The sequence below is a fragment of the Pristis pectinata genome, chromosome 12 (assembly GCF_009764475.1).
Source record: "Pristis pectinata isolate sPriPec2 chromosome 12, sPriPec2.1.pri, whole genome shotgun sequence".
In the NCBI taxonomy this organism is placed as follows: domain Eukaryota; kingdom Metazoa; phylum Chordata; class Chondrichthyes; order Rhinopristiformes; family Pristidae; genus Pristis; species Pristis pectinata.
Window position 1 is genome coordinate 50,891,862 of NC_067416.1, and position 15,216 is coordinate 50,907,077.

The window sequence follows — 15,216 nt, forward strand, 5'->3', positions numbered from 1 at the left end:
GGTTGTCATGGGTTATAACGGGATATAGACAGGATGCTGAGTTGGGCAGAGAAGTGGCAGATGGAGTTCAATCTGGAGAAGTGTGAAGTGATACACTTTGGAAGAATGAACTTGAAGGCAGAGTACAAGCTTAATGGCAGGATTCTTTGCAGTGTGGAGGAACAGAGGGATCTTGGGGTCCAAGTCCATAGATCCCTCAAAGTTGCCACTCAAGTTGATATAGAGTGGTTAAGAAGGCGTATGGTGTGTTGGCCTTCATTAGTCGGGGGATTGAGTTCAAGAGCCACGAGGTAATGTTGCAGCTCTGTAGAACTCTGGTTAGACCACACTTGGAGTATTGTGTTCAGTTCTGGTCACCTCATTATAGGAAGCATGTGGGAGCTTTAGAGAGAGTGCAGAGGAGATTTACCAGGATGCTGCCTGGATTAGAGAACATGTCTTATGACTGAGCTGGGGCTTTCCTCTTTGGAGCAACAGAGGATGAGAGGTGATTATAGAGGTGTACAGGATTATGAGAGGCATAGACAGAGTGGACAGCCAGCACCTTTTCCCCAGGGCAGCAATGGCCAATACCAGAGGACATCAGTTTAATGTCAGAGGAGGAAGGCTGAAGGGAGATGTCAGAGGTTTATTTTTTATTAAAAAACAGAGTGGTGGGTGCCTGGAACGCACTGCCAGGGGTGGTAGTAGCAGTTGATGCAATAGGGACATTTAGAAGACTTAGATAGGCACATCTAGGTTTATGGGCTGTGTAGGATGGAAGGGTTAGATTGATCAGGGAGTAGCTGTTTCTATAGGTCAGCACAACATCGTGGGCCGAAGGGCCTGTACTGTTCTATGTGCTATTTCAGCTCTAATGGGATGTCCCTTTAATCCTGATGAAGGGCCTCGGCCTGAAACGTAGACTGTTTATTTCCCTCCACGAATGCTGCCTGACCTGCTGAGTTCCTCCAGCACTTTTTGTGTGTTGATCCAGATTCCAGCCTCTGCAGAATTTCTTGTGTCTCCTTTTAATCAGCTGGGGCTCCTGCTCCCCCACGCTGCCCAGTGACCGCTGGGTTAGATAAGAGTTACAGAATGGGCCAGGGTTCCTGATCTTAGTGACGGTCCAGTGACTCCAGTGTTAGAGATGGAGAGGGGATCCGCCCATGTTCCTGCTCCCGATCATCACCCAGTGACCCCTGGATGAAAGCGGGAGGGGGAAATCAAGGTGCATTCACCTCCTAGGTTACAAACAGCAGGCTGTTTTTCCAAATAAGTGGGCTAGTGCGAGGTGTTGCACTTTGGGAGGATGAACCAGGGTAGGATTTGCACAGAGAATGTTGGGGCTCTGAGGTGTGCAGTGGAACAAAGGGACCTGGGGATACAGATCCATAGTTCCTTGGAAGTGGCATCACAGGTAGATACGCTCATAAAGAGGGCTTTTGGCACTTTGGCCTTCATAAATCAGGGCAATGAATGCAGGAGTTGGGATGTTGAAGTTGCACAAGGCTGAATTTGGAGTATTATGTGCAGTTCTGGTCACCTACCTACAGGAAAGATACCAATAAGTTTGAAAAGGTGCAGGCAAAATTTACAAGGATGTGGCCAGGGCTTGAGGACCTGAGTTATGGGGAAAAGCTGAATAGGTTAAGACTTTATTCCCTAGAGCGCTGGAGAAAGAGAGGAGATTTTCTAGAGGTATACAAAATGATGAGGGGTATAGATATGGTGAATGCATGCGGCATTTTCCCCTCAGACTGGAACTAGAGGGCATGGGTTTAGGGTGAAAGGTGAAACATTTAAGGGGAATCTGAGGGGGAAGTTCCTCACTCAGAGGGTGGTGCGAGTGTGGAACGAGCTGCCAGCGGAAGTGGTGGATGTGGGTTCAATTGTAATATTGAAGAGAGGTTTGGATGGGTACATGGATGGGAGGGGTTTGGAGGGATATGGTCCGGGTGCAGGGAGATGGGACCAGGCAGAAGATCAGGTCGACGTGGACTGGATAGACCGAAGGGCCTGTTTCTGTGCTGTAGTGCTCTGTGACTATGTATTCCTGCCCATCCCTTGTCACAGAATAAGTTCACCTTGTGATCTGTGGGTGAAACTGAGAGTGTGTCTGCTTTGTATTTGCATCATTGGGATAAAAGCTCTTTGTTGCTCCAAGTGCAAAGAAGCAAATTAGTTATTCTCTACCTCCCTTCCTGCAACAGTATCCAAATGAATCCCTCTCCCCGGCTCTCTCCCCACAGCCCTGTGTCAGTCCCCAAAAATAACCTCACTGCTCTGCTGTCCCCCCACTGTCCCCTATCAATCTGGGTCAGAGGGAGAGGGCGAAATCAGCCAAGGTTCCTGGCTATTTGGTGGGGGGGGGGGGTCTGTAGTATAATCCCATCAGAGTGATTGCACCTTTCTTGTTTTTGAGTTCTCCCCACATAGACTTGGTGGATGAGCCCTCCATTATGTCCCCTCTGAGTGCAGCTGTGATATTGTCCCTGATGAGTAGTGCAACTACCACCCTCCCTGCCCCCCTGCCCGCCCTTACCTCTTTTTCTTTTGTTTCTAAAACATCAAAACCCTGGAACATTAAGCACCCATTCCTGTCCCTCTCTCACCCAAGTCTTATCTAATGGCCACAACATCATCGTTCCATGTACTGATCCATTCCTCATCATCCTTACCCATTATACTCCTAGCATTAAAATACGCACACCACCCCCTCCGTCCCATCGATGACTTTGCTTCTGCCTGTTTATACTGGTCCTGACTTCTGCTTCCTTTTGAATCCCTCCACTTTCTGACCCGGTGCTCTGGTTCTCGTCCCCCTACCAAACTTGTTTAAACCCTCCTGAGTAGCACCAGCGAATCTCCCGGCCAGGATATTGGTTCCCCTCCAGTTGAGGTGCAACCCGTCCTTCTTGTACTGGTCACCCCTGCCCCAGAAGAGGTTCCAATGATCCAAGAACCTGAAACCCTGTCCCCTGCATCAGTTCCTTTGCCAATCATTTAACTATTCTACCTGCCCTGACTAGCATGTGGCACTGGGAGTAATCCAGAGATTACAACCTTGGAGGTCCTACTCTTCAGCCTCTTTCCTAACTCCCTGTACTCACTGAGCAGGACCTCTTCTCCCTTTCTACCTGTGTTGTTGGTGCCAACGTGCACCACGACCTCTGGTTGCTCACCCTCCACCTTGAGAGGGTTCTGCAGCCGCTCAGAGACACCCTCGACCCGAGCACCTGGGAGGCAACGTACCATGCTGGCGTCTCTTTTGCAGCCACAGAATCTCCTGTCTGTCCCCCTAACTATCGAGTCTCCTATCACTATTGCTCTGCCTGACTTTACCCTTCCCTGCTGAGCTTCAGAGGCAGCCTCGGTGCCACTGACCTGGCTGCTGCTGCTGTGCCCTGATAGGTCATCTTCACCTACACCGCCCCCCTCCCCACCCCCCAGCAGTATCCAAAGGGGTATACCTGTTGCTGAGGGGAATGGCCACAGGGGAACCCTGCACTGACTGCTTACTCCCCTTGCTTCTCCTGGTGGTCTCCCAATTCTCTGAAGCCTGTAGCCTGGGTGTGACCACCTCGGTAAAGGTCTCATCCGTGAGGCTCTCAGCTTCCCAGGTGGTCCTGACATCCAACTCCAGCTCCATTTCCTTGATCTGGTCAGTCAGGAGCTGCATCTGGGTGCACTTCCTGAAGATGTAGTCATCATGGAGACGGTGAGGTTCCCTGACATCCCACATCTCGCAGGAGGAGAGTCCCACAGCCCTAACTGCCACCCTGCCCACTCTGAGTCAAGGGCTAAGGACTTACAGACAACAAAATAAAGATCTTACCTGTTCTTACCTGTGCCTTCTCGCTGAAGGCCTGTTTAAAGACCCCCCTCCCTCCCCCTCCCCCGTCCCCTCCCCCACACCTCCCCTACTCTCCCCTCCACCCCTCCCCCCTCCCCTGGGCTAGAGACAAGGGAATCTGCCGGGGTTCCAGCTCCCCATCACTACCCAGTGACCCCTGGGTTAGAGAGAGAGCGAGAGGGGGAATCAGCGAGGCATTCTATTCCCAACTATGGTGCAGTCACCCCTGGAGTAGAGCGAGCAGGTCACCTTTCAATATATTCCTGCCAAACCCCCTGTCCCGGGACGCTAACCTTGTGATCATTGGGTGAAACCAAAACGAGTGCCTGCTGTGTATTTTCATCATGGGGATAGTGGGTCTTTGTTGCCCCAAGCAGTTGGATTAGTTTGGGGACTGATACAGGGCTGTGGGGAGAGAGCGGAGCGGTGGGCTGAGTTTGGGGACAGACACTGGGCTGTGGGGAGACGGCAGGGCAGTGGGAGTAGTTTGGGGACTGATGCAGGGCTGTGGGGAGAGCGGGGCAGTGGGCTGAGTTTGGGGACACACAGGGCTGTGGGGAGAGAGCGGGGCAGTGGGATTAGTTTGAGTACTGTTGCGTGAAGGTACGTAGAGAACATCCCTTCAAATGTTCCTCATCAAAGAAACTATTTTGCTTCTTTGTGCTTGGGGCATACAGCGGTGTGGGGAGAGAGTGGGGCAGTGCAATTAGTCTGGTATTGGTTGAAGGTGTGTGTGTGAAGGGATGTTCTCTATATCCCTTCATGAAACAATACTCAAATCAATCCCCCTGCATCGCTCCCTCCCCATAGTCCTGCATCAGTCCCCAAACTAATTCCACTGCCCCACTCTCTCCCCACACTCCTGTATGTCCCCAAACTGATCCCACTGCTGTACTCTCTCCTCACAGTCCTGCATCAATCTGCAAATTGATCCCAATGCCCTGCTCTCTCTCCAGAGCCCTTCTTGAAACCAGACTAATTGCACTGACCCACTCTCTCCGCACACTGCTTTATGAATCCCAGACTAATCCCACTGCCTCACTCTCTTTCCTTGGACCCCTGTACCAAACACAAACTGGGGACAATATCACAGCTGCACTCAGGGGGGACATAATGGAGGGCTCATCCACTGAGCCTACATGGGTGGAACTCAAAAATGAGAAAGGTGCAATCACTCTGATAGGATTATACTACATTCCCCCCAATGGCCACCGGGACGTTGAGGAACAGATATGCAGGCAGATTAGGGAAATGTGTAAAACTGATAGGGTTGTTGTCACGGGGGACTTCAACTTCCCCAATATAAACTGGGACCTCCTTAGTGTAAGAGGTTTAGATGGGACAGAATTTGTTAGGTGCATCCAGAAGGGTTTCTTAAATCAATATGTAGATAGTCCAATGAGAAGAGGGGCCGTTCTGGACCTGGTGTTGGGTAACAAGCCTGGCCATGTGAACGACCTTTCAGCGGGAGAACAGTTAGGAAACAGTGACCTCAACTACTTAAGTCTTAAGATAGCTATAGATAAGTATGGACGTTGCAGGAGAGTATTAAATTGGAGCAGGGCAAATTACGAGAGTATCAGGCAGGAACTAGGGAGAATTAATTTGGAACAGCTGTTTTTGGGCTAGTCCACATCTGACATGTGGAGGGTGTTACAGAGTACAGGACCGGGATGTTCCAGTAAGAAGGAAGCACGACGTCGAGAGAGGTGGTGAATTTAGTCAAGAAGAAAAAGGGAAAGCATGCAAAGCTTAGGAAGCTAGGATCAAACAGAGCCCTTCAGGATTATAAAGAAGCCAGAAAGGAACTCAAGAAGGGAATTAGGAAAGCCAGGAGAGGCCATGAAAAGTCATTGGCAAATAGGATTAAAGGGAATCCCAAGGCGTTCTATAGATACATCAAGAGCAAGAGGATAACTAGGGAGAGGGTAGGACCACTCAAGGATAAAGGAGGGAACATGTGCTTGGAAGTGGAGGATGTGGGTGAGGTCCTTAATGAGTACTTTGCATCAGTATTTACCAAGGAGAAGGATGTGGAGGATGGGGAGATCAGTGTGGACCACGCTAATATGCTACGGCATACGAGATAAAGGAGGAGGTAGTGTTGGGTCTCTTAAAGAGCATTAAGGTGGATAAGTCCCCGGGGCCTGATGGGATATACCCCAGGTTATTGAGAGAGGCAAGAGATGAGATTTCTGGAGCCTGACCAATACCTTTGTGTCGTCTTTAGATAGGCGAGGTCCTAGAGGACTAGCGAGTAGCTAATGTTGTCCCATTATTCAAGAACAGATAATCAGCGGCGAGAGAGCCAGTAATTAACAAAGTGCGAGTGTTTTTTTCTCAGCGTTCGGGATAGCGGCGAGTGACTGCGTAGGCGCGTGACGTCACTTGGTAGCGTGGGCAATTTAAAAGTTACAGCAGTACCTTCAGCGTTCTGATCGGTGGCGAGAGAGCTGGTAATTAATGAAGTGCGAGTGTTTTTTTTCCCTTAGTGTTTGGGATAGCGACAAGTGACTGCGCAGGCGCGTGACGTCACTCGGTAGTGTGAGGGCAATTTAAAAAGAAGACTGCCATATCCAGCGGGCAGTGGAGTGAGAGGGAGCAGAGTGGTTGGGCTTTGGCTCAATGGGCTTCGACAAGATCGGGTAAGAGGTGAGATTTATAGAGCGGATGTAAGTCACTGGTGTATTTATCTACGTAGTATAGTATTGGACAGTGCCATAGCAGTATGCATCTGGGATTAGTTTGGAGTGCCAGATGTGGGGACCCTGGGAGACTACCAGCCTCCCCAATGACTATATCTGCACAAAGTGTATCGAGATGCGGCTCCTCAAGGAACATGTTGAGAGTCTGGAGCAGCAGCTCGATGACCTTTGGCTGATTAGGGAGAGTGAGGAGGAGACAGACAGAAGCTATAAAGAATTTGTAGAGAGTACCTCTGTGGCGGTCCCCCTCAAAAATCGGTATCTCATTTTAGATTCTGTTGGAGAGGATGACCCGACAAAGGAAGACCACAGCAACCGGGACTTTGGCTGTGGTCCAGCGGGGAAGGAGTAATGCAGTGGTTATTGGGGATTCTATAGTGAGGGATTCTGTGAACCTGACAATGAATCCCGGATGGTATGTTGCCTCCCTGGTGCCAGGGTATGGGATGTCATGGACCGGGTCCAGAATATTCTGAGGGGAGAGGGTGATCAGCCAGAAGTCTTGGTACATGAGGGGAGAGTTATGACCTATTCACAAAGGATGGGTTACACCTAAACTCCAAGGGGTCCAATATCCTGGCGGGAATATTTAATTTAGCTGTTGGGGAGGGTTTTAACTAATCTGGCAGGGGGATGGAAACCAGGATGTTAGGATGCAGGATGTTAGGATAGAGGAGGAGGTATATAGAAATAAGTCCAAGATAGTGTGCAGTGAGGATGATAAGAAGGACAGGCAGGAGAAAAGTCAGGATAATTTGCTGAACAAAAGAAGTACAACAAAATCAGTAGCAGATACTGGCCTAAATGTACTATATTTAAATGCACGTAGCATTAGGAATAAAGTGGCGCAACTACAGATTAATAAATATGACATTGTGGCAATCACCGAGTCATGGCTTTATGATGGATGTGATTGGGAACTGAATGTTCAGGGGTACACAGTGTATAGGAAGGATAGGTGGGTAGGCAGAGGGGGTGGTGTGGCCCTGATGGTTAGTGATGATATAAAATCAATAGAAAGGAAGGACATTGGCTCAGAAGAAGTGGAATTCTTATGGGTGGAGCTAAGAAATAGCAAGGGTAAAAGGACAATAGTAGCAGTGATATATAGGCCCCCGAACAGCAGTCAGGTTGTGGACTATAAGTTACAGTTAGAATAGAAAAAACGTGTCAGAGAGATAACGTTAAGATAATTATGGGGGATTTTAACGTGAAGGTGGACTGGGAAATCAGCAACGCAGTGGATCTCCGGAGAGCGAGTTTGTGGAATGTCTACGGGATGGCTTTTTGGAGCAACTTGTTGATGAGCCCACCAGGGGATCGGCTGTTTTGGATTGGGTGCTGTGTAACGAACTGGAGGTGATTAGGGAACTAAAGGTAAGGAACCATTAGAAACTAGTGATCACAATATGATTGAGTTCAGTTTCAAATTTGAAAAGGAGAAGCTGATAACTGGTGTATCGATATTTCAGTGGAACAAAGGACATTACAGTGGCATGAGAGAGGAAACTGGCCCAAATTGATTGGAAGAGTAAGCTAGCTGGAGGGACGGCAGAGCAGAAATGGATAGAATTTCTACAAGAAATCAGGAAAATGCAGGATAGATATATTCCAAGAAAAAAGATTATGAATGAAAATATGACACAAATTTGGATAACGAGAGGTTAAGGCTAAAATAAGAGCAAAAGGGAGGGCATACAAGGAAGCAAGAATTAGTGGAAAAACAGAACACTGGGAAACTTTTAAAAACCTGCAGAAAGAAACTAAGGAGGTCATTAGGAAAGAAAAGATGAATTATGAAAGGAATTTGGCAGATAACATTCGAAGGATATTAAGAGTTTTTTTAAATATATGAAGAGCAAAAGAGAGACACAGGTTGATATAGGACCAATTGAAAACGGTGCGGGAGAGATTATAATGGAGGATAAAGAGATAGCAGAGGAACTAAATGAGTATTTTGCATCGGTCTTCACTGTGGAGGACATCAGCAATATACCGGATAGTCAGGGGTCTCAAGGGATGGAACTGAGTTCAGTTGAGATTACTAGAGAGAAGGTGCTAGGAAAGCTAAATGGACTAAAGACAGCTAAGTCTCCCGGACCGGATGAGGTGCACCCCTGGGTTCTGAAGGAGGTGGCTTTAGAGATAGCAGAGGCATTGGTGATAATTTTCCAGGAATCAATAGACTCCGGCACGGTTCCGGAGGACTGGAGGGATGCAAATGTAGTTCTGCTGTATAAGAAAGGTGGGAGGCAGCATTGAGGGAATTACAGACCTATTAGTCTGACGTCAGTGGTGGGAAAGTTATTGGAATCGATCCTCAAGGATGAGGTTATGGAATACCTAGAGGTACAAGGCAAGATAAGTCCAAGCCAGCATGGTTTCATGAGGGGAAGATCCTGCCTGACCAACCTATTTGAGTTTTTTGAGGAAATCTCAGATTGGGTGGATAACGGAGAGGCTGTGGATGTTGTGTATTTAGACGTTCAAAAGGCCTTCGACAAGGTGCTGCACAAGAGGCTGATTAATGAGATGAGAGCTCATGGAATTACAGGTCGGATATTGGAATGGGTGGAGCATTGGCTGATAGGCAGAAAGTGAAGGGTGGGAATAAAGGGATCCTGTTCTGGTTGGCTGCGGTTACCAGTGGTGTTCCGCAGGGGTCGGTGTTGGGGCCGCTTCTTTTTACTTTGTACATTGATGATTTGGATAATGGAGTAAATGGTTTTGTGGCTAAGTTTGCAGACGACACCAAGATATGTGGAGGAGTAGGGAGTATTGAAGAAACAGGAAGGTTGCAGAGAGACCTAGATAGTTTAGGAGAATGGGCAAGGAAATGGCAGATGAGATTCAATGTTAAGAAATGTGCGGTTGTACACTTTGGAAAAGAAATAAAGGGGCAGATTATTATCTAGAAGGGGAGAAAAATTCAAAGTACAGAAGTACAAAGGGACTTGGGGGTACTTGTGCAGGATACCCTAAAGGTTAACCACCAGGTCGGATCGGCAGTAAGGAAAGCGGATGCTATGTTGGCATTCACTTCGAGACGTATAGTGTATAAAAGTAGGGAAGTGTTGATGAGGCTCTGCGGGGCACGAGAGGCCTCATTTGGAATACAGTGTGCAGTTTTGGGCCCCATATCTTAGGAAGGATGTGCTAAAGTTGGAGAGGGTTCAGAGGAGATTTACGAGGATGATTCCCAGAATGAAAGGGCTTACATATGATGAGCGTTTGTCGGCTCTTGGACTGTACTCACTGGAGTACAGAAGAATGAGAGGGGACCTCATAGAAGCATTTAGAATGTTGAAAGGACTGGACAGAGTAGATGTGGCCGTTTCCCTCGGTGGGTGGGTCCAGGACCAGAGGGCACAATCTTAGAATTAGAGGGTACTGGTTTAAAACAGAAATGAGGAGAAATTTCTTTAGCCAGAGGGTAGTGAAATTATGGAATTCTTTGCCACATACAGCAGTGGAGGCCCGATTATTGGAGGGGTTTAAGGAGGAGATTGATAGGTATCTAATTAGTCAAGGTATCAAGGGATATGGGGATAAGGCCAGGAATTGGGGCTAGAAAGGAATAGTTTTTTGTTTCCTTTTTTCCTTTTTCTTTTTCTTAGCTCATGGAGCAGACTTGATGAGCCGAATGGCCTACTTCTGCTCCCTTGTCTTGTGATCTTGTGATAATCCTGGTAACTCTGGACCGGTGAGTCTCACGTCAGTGGTAGGGAAGTTACTGGAGAGGATTCTTAGAGTGAGGATTTATGAGCATTTGGAAAACCACAGACTAATTAGGGACAGTCAGCATGGCTTTGTGCAGGGTAAGTTGTGCCTTGCTAACTTGAATGAGTTTTTTGAGGAGGTGACAAGGGTGATTGATGAAGGTAGAGCTGTGGATGTTGTCTTCATGGATTTTAATAAGGTGTTTGACATAGTCCCTCATGGGAGGTTCATCCAGGAGATTAAGATGCATGGGATCTATGATGAATAGGCCGTTTGGATTCAGAACTGGCTTTCTCATAGAAGACAGAGGGTAGTGGTCCATGGGACTTATTCTAGCTGGAGGTCTGTGACTAGTGATGTTCCTCGGGGATCTGTACTGGGACCTGTGCTGTTTGTGATGTATATAAATGACCTGGATGAAAATGTACATGGGTGGGTTAGTAAGTTTGCAGACGATATGAAGATTGGTGGTGTTGTGAATAGTGTAGAAGACCGGCAAAGGGTACAGCAGGATATAGATCAGTTGCAGATATGGGCAGAGAAATGGCAGATGGAGTTCAACTCGCCCCAATGTGAAGTGTTGCACTTTGGGGGATCAAGAGACAATATAGTGTTAATGCAGGACCCTTAACAGTGTTGATGAGCAGAGCGATCTTGGGGTCCAAGTTCATAGCTCCCTGAAAGTGGCTATACAGGTTGATAGGGTGGTAAAGATGGATTATGGCATGCTTGCCTTTTATTAGTTGAGGCATTGAGTTCAAGAGTCAGGAAGTTATGCTGCAGCTTTATAAAACTCTGGTTAGGCCGCATATGGAGTATTGCATTCAGTTCTGGTTGCCCCATTATGGGAAGGATGTCGAGGCTTTGGAGAGGGTGCAGAATAGGTTTACCAAAATGCTGCCTGGATTAGAGGGCATGTGCTATGAGGACAGGTTGGACAAACTTGGGTGGTTCTCTGTGGAGTGGCAGAGGCTGAGAGGAGACCTGATAGAAGTTATAAGACTATGAGAGGCATAGACAGCCGGTATCTTTTCCCCAGGGTTGAAATGTCTAATACCAGAGGGCATGCATTTATGGTGATATGGGGTAAGTTCAAAGGATATGTACGGGGCAAGCTTTTTTACAAAGAGAGCGGTGGGTGCCTGGAATGTGCTGCTGGGGTGGGGGCGGAGGCAGATACGATAGAGGCATTTAAGAAGCTCTTAGATAGGTGAATGTATGTGAGGGAAATGGAGGAAGATGGACATTGTGTAGAAGGGATTGGTTTAGTTGGGCATTTTATTACTAGTATAATTGGTTCGGTACAACATTGTGGACCGAAGGGCCTGTTCCTGTGCTGTACAGATCCATGTTCTAATCCCACTGTCCCACTTTCACCCCACAACCCTGTACCAATCACAAACTAATCCCACTATCCCTCTCTCTCCCTGCAGCCCTGCATCAATCCCACAAAGTAATTCCACTTCCTCGCGCTCTCCCCAGAGCCTTGTAACAATCCCCAAGCTAATCCCACTGCCCCACTCTCTGCCCCACAGACGTGTATCATTCCAAACTAAACTCACTGCCGCACTCTCTCCCGATAGCACTGTATCAATACCAAACTAATCCAACAGCCCCGCAGTCTCCCCACCGTCCTGTTATCAATCTGGGTTAGAGGGAGACATGTTTCCTGCTCCCCATCACTGCCCAATGACCCCTGGGTGAGAGCAAGAGGGGGAATCGGCCATGTTTCCTGCTCCCCGTCGCTGTCCAGTGACCCCTGAGTTAGGGAGAAGGGGAGTCGGCCAGGGTTCCTGCTCCCCATCACTGCCCAATGACCCCTGAGTTGGGGGGGGGAAATCAATGAGGCATTCTATTCCCAACCACGGTGCAGTCACCCTGGAGTAGAGCAAGCAGGTCGTCTTTTGATGTATTCCTGCCCAACCCCCTGTCCTGGAGCAAGTTAACCTTGTGATCAGTGGGTAAAGCCAAAATGAGTGCCTGCTGTGTATTTGCATCCTGGGGATAGTGGGTCTTTGTTGCCCCAAGCACAAGGAAGCAAGTTAGTTCCTTTGATGAGGAACGGTTGAAAGTGGGTGGTGACGGGACATTCTGTACACACCACTATTTATACACAGAACTGTGACACAATACAATGCCACAGTTGTTATATACCACGAAGAGCACTATATACAATACCACTACTGTTACCATTGCAACAATACCCAAATCAATCCCATTGCCCCGCTCTCTCCCTGTGTTTGTCCAAAAAATAATCCCACTGTTCTGCTCAGCCCCCACAGACCTGCATTAATCTGTGAATTAATCCCAATGCCCCGCTCTCCCTCGAGCTCTTCTCAATCCCAGCTAATCACACTGCCCCACTCTCTCTCCACACTCCTGTATGTCCCAAACTAATCCAACTGTTCTACCTTTAGCTCAAGAGCACTGTACCAATCACAAACTAAAACCACTGCCCCGCTCTCTCCCCCAAAGCCCTGTTTCAGTCCCCAGACTAATCCCACTGCCCCGCACTCTCCCCACAGCCCTGTGTCAGTCCCCAAGTCAGTCCCCAGACTAATCCCATTGCCCCTCTCTCTCCCCACAGCCCTGTTTCAGTCCCCAGACTAATCCCACTGCCCCGCACTCTCCCCACAGCCCTGTGTCAGTCCCCAAGTCAGTCCCCAAACTAATCTCATTGCCCCTCTCTCTCCCCACAGCCCTGTGTCAGTCCCAAACTAATCTCACTTCCCTGCTCTCCAAACAGTCCTGTGTCTGTCCCCAAACTAATCCCACTGCCCTGCTCTCTCCCCACAGCCCTGTGTCAGTCCCCAAACTATTCCCATTGCCCCGCACTCTCCCCACAGCCCTGTGTCAGTCTCCAAACTAATCCCACTGCCCCACTCTCTCCTCACAGTCCTGTGTCTGTCCCCTTGGTGAGAGAGAGAGGGGGAATCAGCCAGGGTTCCTGCTCCCTGTCATTGCCCAGCGATCCCTGTGTTAGAGAGAGAGGGGAGTAATCAGCCAGGGTTCCTGCTCTCAGTTACTGCTCAATCAGCTCTCACCCCCCCGCAGCTTCAGGCAAATGGACCAAGTTTTAATATATTCCTGCCCTTCACTCCTTAGTCATTTATCATCAGAATAATTCAATCTGGTGCTCTATGGGTAAAGTAAGACACTTGTGAGCTGTGTATTTGCATCATTGGGATACAGGCTCATTGTTTTCCCAAGCACAAGGAAATGGATCAGGTTCACTGCTGGCAGGGGGGAGTGTGAGGGGACCTATTGTACTGTTTTATTTTCCATGTACTCTAATACATCCTGGTGCTGAGAGAGTGCTGCATTGTATATACTCTGGATATGGATAGATGTTTATACTCTGTGTATATTTTACATAGAGAGTAGTGGGTGCCTGGAATACACTGCCAGGGGTGTGGTGGAGGCAGATATGATAGAGGTGTTTGAAAGGCTCTAGAAAGGTACATGAATATGCAGAGAATGGAGGGATATGGACCATGTGCAGGCAGAAGGGATTAGTTTAATTAGACATCATTGCCTTAATTAGTTGAGCACAGCATTGTGGGCCGAAGGGTCTGTTCCTGTGCTGTACTGTTCCATGTTCCGTGAGGTAGTTGGGGGGGGGGGGGGGTGGTGCCAGGGTACTGAAAGTTGTCAATGCGGTGGAGAGCACGCGGGCCACCATGGGTGTAGGTGGGGACTGGACCAAGGGGAACAAGATGGAGTTGCGATACGTGGAGGTGAGTTCAGTAGGGCAAGAGCAGGCAGAAACAATGGGCCGAATAGGGTGGTCTTGTTGGTGAATCTCAGGTGGGAGATGGCGGGGTCGGGGAAGGATCAGGTTGGAGGCTGTGGAGGGGACATCTCAAGGATCTGTGACGGTATGGGGAGACAGAGGTTTGATGATAGTCCGTGGGGTCCTGGTCCAGGGGTGAGCTGGAGGAGGTGTCCGAGAGCTGCTGTCTCGCTTCTGCAAGGTAGAGGTCTGTCCGCCAGACTAAAACAGCACTGCCGTTGTACCTGCAGGCTGCCTGGATTCAAGGGTGATAGCTATTGGGAGAGTTTGGATGAACCCACATTGTTTTCTCTGCAGCATCAGAGGCTGAGGGGAGACCTGAGAGAAGTTTGCAAAAAAATTATGGAGGCATAGAAAGGGTAAACAGTCAGAATCTTTTCCCAAGGGGAGAAACGTCAAATACTAGAGGGCATGGCTTTAAGATGAGAAGGGGAAAACTTAAAGGAGATGTGCAGGGCCAACACAGCATGCCCACAACCTGTACGTCTCTGGAATGTGGGAGGAAACTGGAGCACCCAGAGGAAACCCACGCAGACACGGGGAGAACGTACAAACTCCTTACAGACAGTGGCTGGAATTGAACCCGGGTCGCTGGCGCTGCAATAGTGTTACGCTAATCGCTACACTACTGTGCCTGCCCCTGCATTACCAGGGGTAGTGGTGAAAGCAGATACTATAGTGGCAGTTAAAAGGCTTTTAGGCAGGCACATGAAGACAGGGACATGGATCATGTGCAGGCAGAAGGGATTAGTTTAATTTGTCATTGTGTTCGGCACAGACATGGTGGGCCGAAAGGCCTTTCCTTGTGCTGTACTGTTCCATGTTCTATGCTCAGTATATTAACAAGAGAATCCTGAACTAGGTGCCAGTACCGATGGAGCACTGGACTGCGGGTGGAGATGTATTTATTCTAGAACTGGAGAGGCATAATCCCCAGTGCCAGTACAAAGGGAGAGCTGCTACATTCGGGGGCATTGTGTACATCCACAAATGTAAGGTTCCTGTTCCAGATCACTGCTCACTGACCCTAGGGTTAGAGGGAGAGTGGGCATCAGGCAGGGTACCTGTTCCCCATCACTGCCCAGTGACCCCTGGGTTAGAGAGAGAGGGGGAATCAGCCAGTGTTCCTGCTCCCGATCACTGCCCAGTGACCCCAACGTTAG

The 15,216-nt window shown here is 48.7% G+C and overlaps 1 protein-coding gene across 1 annotated transcript in view; it reads left to right on the forward strand.

Annotated features, from left to right (window-relative positions):
* The first annotated feature begins 13,940 nt into the window (after positions 1 to 13,940).
* Positions 13,941 to 15,216, forward strand: part of LOC127576405 (uncharacterized) — a 159,621-nt gene continuing 158,345 nt past the window's right edge. Inside the window, exon 1 of the mRNA XM_052026915.1 lies at positions 13,941 to 13,997. Coding sequence (XP_051882875.1) covers positions 13,941 to 13,997 — 57 coding nt within the window. The remainder of the gene's footprint in view (positions 13,998 to 15,216) is intronic.